This window comes from Athene cunicularia (assembly GCF_003259725.1).
Source record: "Athene cunicularia isolate RWA chromosome 9 unlocalized genomic scaffold, athCun1 chr9_part1, whole genome shotgun sequence".
In the NCBI taxonomy this organism is placed as follows: Eukaryota; Metazoa; Chordata; class Aves; order Strigiformes; family Strigidae; genus Athene; species Athene cunicularia.
This window is the reverse complement of record NW_020799110.1, coordinates 1,830,634-1,837,173: the sequence shown is the minus strand read 5'-3', so window position 1 is coordinate 1,837,173 and position 6,540 is coordinate 1,830,634. Positions and strand designations below refer to the sequence as shown.

Genomic DNA, 6,540 nt, shown 5'->3' with positions numbered 1-6,540 from the left:
AAAAAAAAAAAAAAAAAATCTCTTTTTGCCTGGCAGCGAAAGACTGGCTCTCGGCTGGGGCAAAGGGAGGGCAGAAATAACCCCCTGGTTGTGTGTTCACCTCCCCAGTTGTAAATCAGGATGGCCAACCTCTGATTGAAGGCAAGCTGAAAGAGAAGCAAGTCCGCTGGAAGTTTATCAAAAGGTGGAAAACTCGGTACTTCACCCTGGCTGGCAACCAGCTGCTTTTTCGGAAAGGAAAATCTGTAAGTCCAAAGACCATCAATTTGATTTTTCTCTCCCCAACCCCCCCCCTCCCCCCTTTTCCAGAGGTTTTTGTCACTCAGCTTTGCCCGTGGTCTCTGTACCCGCGTGGCGAACCGAGCCGAGGGATTGCTCGCCAGCTTTAGTTATATTTTTCTCTCTGGATCAAGAGGGTGAGATTTTTGAGAGTGCTCAACAACTGCCCAGGGCTCGGCACTGCCACTCAGTGATTTTTCCCTGCTAGCTCTGCCCCGTGCCCAGGATCGTCCCCTCTGCCTCCAGGGTCACCTCTCGGATATTCCAAAAGCTTCTGCTCCTGAAGGAATTAAGTGGGTTAAAAAATAGTTTCCCGTCTTGACCAGTGGTTCTTTATTTCCTTGAATAAACACAAATCCAATAAATTCTGCGCAGGTAAGTATATTTTTTCCACGTGCAAAGCGCACGGCACGGCACAGCGAGGTGCGTGGCAGCCACGGGAAGTGAGCTGTCACTTCTGCGTCCCCAATTTTCACGGGACCAGACGTGCTCAGGGGGGAGATGGTCGCGTTCAGAATATCTGGAAAGCCAAGCCCTTCTGAATGCCTCAGGGCAGTCTCCAAAATCAAACGACTGTTCACCTTTTTGAAAGCCTTGCCTGCTTTTGTCCATTAATAACTGTTCTGGAGATGATGACGTTATAATTGGTGTTATTTGCAGGGGAAGTACCAGCGTCTGAAGCAAGGTGAGGCTAGAATGCTTTTCTCCCAAAGGAATGGAAGGTTTTTTGCTTTCACTTCTACCATCGCCTAAATTCAGAGAAATTCTCCTGAAATTTCTGTGAAATTATTTGAAATTTACACTGAGAGACTCAGAGGAGCGTGTCCCAGGGCATGGAACAGCACGTAGCTGAATCCAGTCCCCATTAGTTTTTACTTCTCAGTTATTAGAAACTAATTTTCTTCAGCTTTTCGCAACAAGAATTATCAAGCATCGTACAAAATAGTCTGCTTCTTTTTGTTAAAAGAGCTCTCTCTTAGATAATCCAAAAATAGTTGCATCTTTCAGTTGTAGCCAAACCTTAATACTTCTGGTAAATAATCTTTATTTTTATAGAAACCCAGAAACTCTTAAAGCTTCTCAGATGGTTTCCTGAGCCCCTTCCTATAAGAAATACAACAGGGTGTCCTGCCTGGGAGGAACATGGGACAATACAATCCTTCTGAAAGCAAGTAGGTCAGGAAATAGCCTTTTCCTTAATTTCTAGTGACTTTTTCTGATATTTCGGTTGAGATTCTGAAGCCAGTTTAGTCCATACGTGCACCACAGGTACTGCTCAGTACTGGCGGATGCTCACTTTTGTAAGAGTGTCAGAATTGTCATTTTTTTAACAAGTCAGTTGGCTTAGAGAAATGTATTTAATGGGATGGCTTTAATTATTTCTCCAAATAAGCCAGGCCTAAGGCTCTCAGAATGCCTTGGTTACTCCTGGGATGTGATCACCTCCTTACCTTTGCCTTCTCAGTGCTCCCTTGTTCACGTGGGGCGCATGCAATGTCACAGGTGGGTGAAGCTGGCAGATGAGACTCTTGAACAGCAGATTTTGCTCAACAGCATAAATCACACAGATTAACTTTCCTGTTTTTAACTGGCAAACTCAAGGCTTCTTTGCTTTTTTTTTTTTTTTAAAGTTGGACGCAAATACCTTCAGTGTAGTAGGCTGGGGTCCGGCCCGCCGGGGACAGCAGCGGGGTTGTCACACCTGCATATTCAGTCTTTCAAGCTGGTGTGTTCTATTCTGTTACTTCTACATTTTTGGCCTAAATTTGAGTCAAGTCCTGCCATTAACTATTGCTTGGCTTGCAGCCTGCAGCAACCCCTGAGCCCACCACTTTTAAGTTGCCCATGTGCCCTGGGCTGACGATTGCAGACACCAAACACCAAATTTTAAACCCTTTAAGCAGGACCGGAGGTATGAAGCCTCACAGAAGGGGTTTAGATAACAAAAGTGTGATTTTCAGACCCCGCTGGAGGTTCGCTCTGCGCGCGAGGATCAGCCCCGCGCCGGGTGGGTGCCGGTGCCGGGAGCATGGCAAGGTGCAGGGTGAGGGGCTGCGACCAGCTGGGGCGGCGGCTGAGGGTCCTTCCCAGCTGCAGCCGGTGCTTGTTCCAGCCCCTGGAGCGCTTGCCTGGCTGAGCATGAGGGCTCTGCCCCGTCATCTCTGGCGCTGCGGGCAGGGCTGGGTGCTGCGTGGGTGTTTGGGCTCCACACGCCGCTCGCTGGAAAGTACAAACCAGCACAGAGGAGGGATTGGGGGATGGCCAGCTGGCTGGGGCTGCTTATTCCTGGAGCCCCACTGTGAACCTTCCCTTCGTCAGAGTAACCATGCGGACAATATTCACTCTGTGTAGGCAACTGCACGGCCAGTGGGTAAAGGGGAGGCAGGAGAAAACCGACATATAAGAGGTCCAAAAAAAGAGCCACATCCTAAACTCCTGGAAAATTGTGGTAAACTCCTGCCACAGAAATGTGCCTGGGGTACAATCAACTTTCTGTAGTGAACCCTGAGGGCAAACGCTGTGTCGTAACAAAGGGGGTATATAATTTTTGCCAGCTAGTCTCCTAAATGTAAGGTTCTGGCTCACAGAGCGCAAAGTTTTGGTTCTCGAGTCTATTGTTGCTTTGCATTTTCTGTGATAAAATCTTCATGATGTTTATCCCAGGTCAGATTTCAGTGCAGAGCCAGCTTAATACTGTCAATAAAGCCTTAACTGGTGTTTGTGGAAGCAGGGGAGGGTGGGCCACTGCTGTGGTCCCGTGGTCATGAACAGGGAATCGAGTCTGTTCCCGTGTGAAACTGGAGATGAACTTCATTTTTTGTGGAAAGCCGTTTGGTCAGAACTGAATGTTTTAGTGAGAAATTATCCATTTAAAGAAAAATTCTCAGGTCTGGAACAGGGTCCCTGACAAAAATGGAATGAGACAGATAAATAAATGTTCCATCCCAGAACGAGCAACGGCAACACGAGGAGCAGTGCCGGGAAGGTGACAGCTCTGTGCTGGCACCGCCGCTGGCAGCCCAGGGACCCCCCCCTGTCCCGGAGGGGTCTGTCTGCTCACCTGCCGCGGGCCCCCCCGGGGCTTCGGGGAAGCTGGTCTTGCTGGAGAGCTGCTTCCATCGAGGGATGGGCTTTTCTGCTGGATTGAGTCACAAAGAGGGGATTGCCCGGGGTTTATGGCACTTCAGGAACGTAGGAGACCTTGACTGCAAATAATACGTGTGTGTGCAACAGAGAGGAGCTCCAGCAGTTGGGAAACGCATCCTGGGTATTCGTTATGGATGTGGAAAACTGGCAGATCAGGGGTAACGGTAGGGGACTGTCACATCCCAGAGAGGAATCACAGCTGCTGGGCTTGGGACTTCCTTTGGGTGGTCTTTCCAGGTGAGCTTTTCCTTAGAACAGTCAAATAGTCCTGGTTCTTTCCCAGAAGGACCGAGGCGTTACTGCAGAAGTGTCTGTGCCCAGCCCTGGTCCCGTGTTTCGGAGCTGGCCTGCTGGGAGAGCAGCTCTGGAGACAGCAGCTCCCACACCGAGTGGTGCTCAGCTCCCGCAAGATAATTAACCCCTAATTCGCACTCAGATCGGTCCAGATCCTTCCTTATACAACAGGAGCAGAAAGCCTTTGTGAAACCTGCCTTACTCCTCCTGGTAAAAGTATAAGAAGCTCACCAGGAGAAACATAAATATTCTGGAGGAATCAGGGCTTAAACTTCTCACCTGGAGACCCAATTTGTACATTGTTTAGGAGCTCGCAAATCTCTTCCCCCACAGGAAATTTCCATGACTTTGTACAACTCTCTCTTAAGCTCCCTGCATCATATTTCTTACAATGACATTAAGATTTCCTACATGTACCTACTTTATAAGTTTTCAAACAAAATTGCAACTGAGCTGTCCTGTATTCTCCGCTCCCCACTGAGAAATGCCCGTTACCCTCGCATTTTCTGAATCAGACTCAAGGTATTTGTTCTGTTGTCAAAACCTACAAAAGGGAGTCGCTGCTTCTGGTTTTGGGTGGAGACTCTGAGAAGGGGAAGGACTGGCCCCTGCTCAAGAGCAGAGCTTCCCTCAGTGCCCGAGGACTGGCTGGTTTTTGTACGTAGGAAGCGTTTGCCATCGGCACGAGCTGTGCCGGGCCCCGTTAGCAGAGCTCACCGTTATTAAAAGCCAGAGAAAGGAAAATCCAAGCCCACGTTAAAAGCTGAAGCTGGAACTCAAAAGTGCAGGTGGTGAGGGGGAAGAGCCCGCGGGCATCTCTGTGGACGCTGGGCCGTGGGGTGCAGGAGGCCACGGCGCTGCGTGGGAGGGGGGTATTGAACTCCCCTTGAGGCTCTTTTGGGAGGTCCCCACGGGTGCGTTTGCCCGCAGGAGCAACGCTGACAAGCTCAGCTCTAGAGACACCGACTCTTTATTAGGATGGTCTTGGTTCTGTCTTCCCTGTGTTTCAGAAGGACGACCCCGACGAATGCCCCATCGAGCTCAGCAAGGTGCAGAGCGTTAAAGTGGTGGCGAAGAAGCGCAGGGACCGCAGCCTGCCCCGGGCCTTTGAGATCTTCACCGACAGCAAGACCTACGTTTTCAAGGCCAAGGACAAGAAGAACGCCGAGGAGTGGCTTCAGTGCATCAACGTCGCCGTCGCCCAGGCTAGAGAGCGGGAGAGCCGAGAGGCCACCACCTACCTCTAGAGCCACTGGCACCGCCGCGCCGTGCCGGGGACCTCTTTCACCTCCAACAGCCCCGCCGGCCCCTGGACCACGGGAATCTGTGGGGAAAACCACGAGTTAGGAGGAGCCAGGGAGAGCTTTGTGCCGCGGGAGAGGTCTGAGGCCTCGGTGACCCTACCAGGGGATGGAGTGCCGCCGTGCAGGAGCACTCCCGGCACTGGGGCGTTGGCTGGTGCGGAAGCAGCTTCTGCATCCACGTGGGAAATGCAGGTTTTTAAACTAACGGCCTGCAAGGAGACAGGGTTAGAAACAAACCCAGACCCCAACCCCTCAGCCTTTGCCTCTGGGGTACACAAGGTCTCAGGGCTGCGGATGCGGCAAGAGCATTCGAGTGCATACGGACTTTCTGCTTTCCTCAATCACCTTCTGTCTGTAAAAAGATCATTTTCCTTCTTATTTAATCTCAGCGTACTTCATCCTTTTACTGTTTATACGTGTCTGTGGAAAAAAAATCAAAATTCGCTGCTTCTTTCAGGTTTAGATTGAGCAATTTTAAAGATTTAATACTGCTGAAAAAAAAAAATATTTAACTGTTTTGATCTTCCCTTTTTCCTGCTTTTTTTCCCCTTCATAACTGAATGTAATTTTAAAAAATTATTTTCCTTTCATTTTTTTAATTGTCGTCTCTGTTCTGTAACTTTTCAAAACTTCTCCAAAATCAGAAAATTCCATTTGTTTGATTTTCTTTGTCACTCTCAAATGGTTCTAAAGTGAAGGAAGTAATGTAGAAAAAGCTCAAAGGAAATGAGGAAAAAAGGGGGGGAAATGAATGAAAAGTCTGCAAATGAAGAAATGGACTTGGAGATCATTTAAGGCTGAGTAGAAATAAAATCTTAAATTTTCCAACCTAGAAAAATGTATCCATTTTAAATTTTCCAACCCAGACTAAAAGTTGTTGCCAAAACGGGGGATTTAAGAGGGGGAAAATTCAGGAAAATAATTAACTGTAATGCTTTTTACTGTGACATGTAGCTTCTACTCGGTAGCAGAAGGAACCCACGGCTTTTCTGAGAGTTTCCTGCAGAGCACAGCGGTACAATCTGCTGTCGGAAATGTTCCCTTGTCGTCTTTCCATCACGGTTGCTGGGTGAGTTCTGGCTTTGGCTTTGCGGACGGGAGGGCAGCGGGGGCCGGTGGCAGGGCGGGGCCTGCCAGGGCCCATCGGAAGCTCTCGGGGAACGGGGGAGCAGGGGGAATGACCCGGGAAATAAATTTGGATTTAAGGCGATTGAGCAAAGCGAGCGCTGGCGGTGCTGAGCGGGGCCCGCTCTCGGCGTCACCGCGAGGTTTGTGTCTCCTGTCGCCGTTCTCCAACGGGGTGCGGCTCAAACCATCAGCTCCCTCGGAATTTTCCCACTATCCTGAACGTTCCCCAACTCTCTTGATTTCACCGGAGCTGCTGCTGCTCGGACAGCTCAGAAACATTATTCTTCCTGCACTGAAATTCTCTGGCTTTGGGTAAAGGGGGCCACGCCCGGACTGGAGGAGGCGCGGAGGGAGCGGGACCCGAGTGATTTAACTCGGTGTTTCGGTG

At 49.7% G+C, this 6,540-nt stretch overlaps 1 protein-coding gene across 2 annotated transcripts in view; it reads left to right on the top strand.

Moving 5' to 3' along the window:
* VEPH1 (ventricular zone expressed PH domain containing 1) overlaps positions 1-6,051 on the top strand; it is an 82,450-nt gene extending 76,399 nt beyond the window's left edge. For both annotated transcript variants that reach the window (XM_026854880.1, XM_026854881.1), the window contains exons 13-14: positions 109-245; positions 4,731-6,051. In XM_026854880.1, coding sequence (XP_026710681.1) covers positions 109-245; positions 4,731-4,967 — 374 coding nt within the window. In that variant the 3' untranslated portion in view covers positions 4,968-6,051. The remainder of the gene's footprint in view (positions 1-108; positions 246-4,730) is intronic.
* The last annotated feature ends 489 nt before the right edge of the window (positions 6,052-6,540 follow it).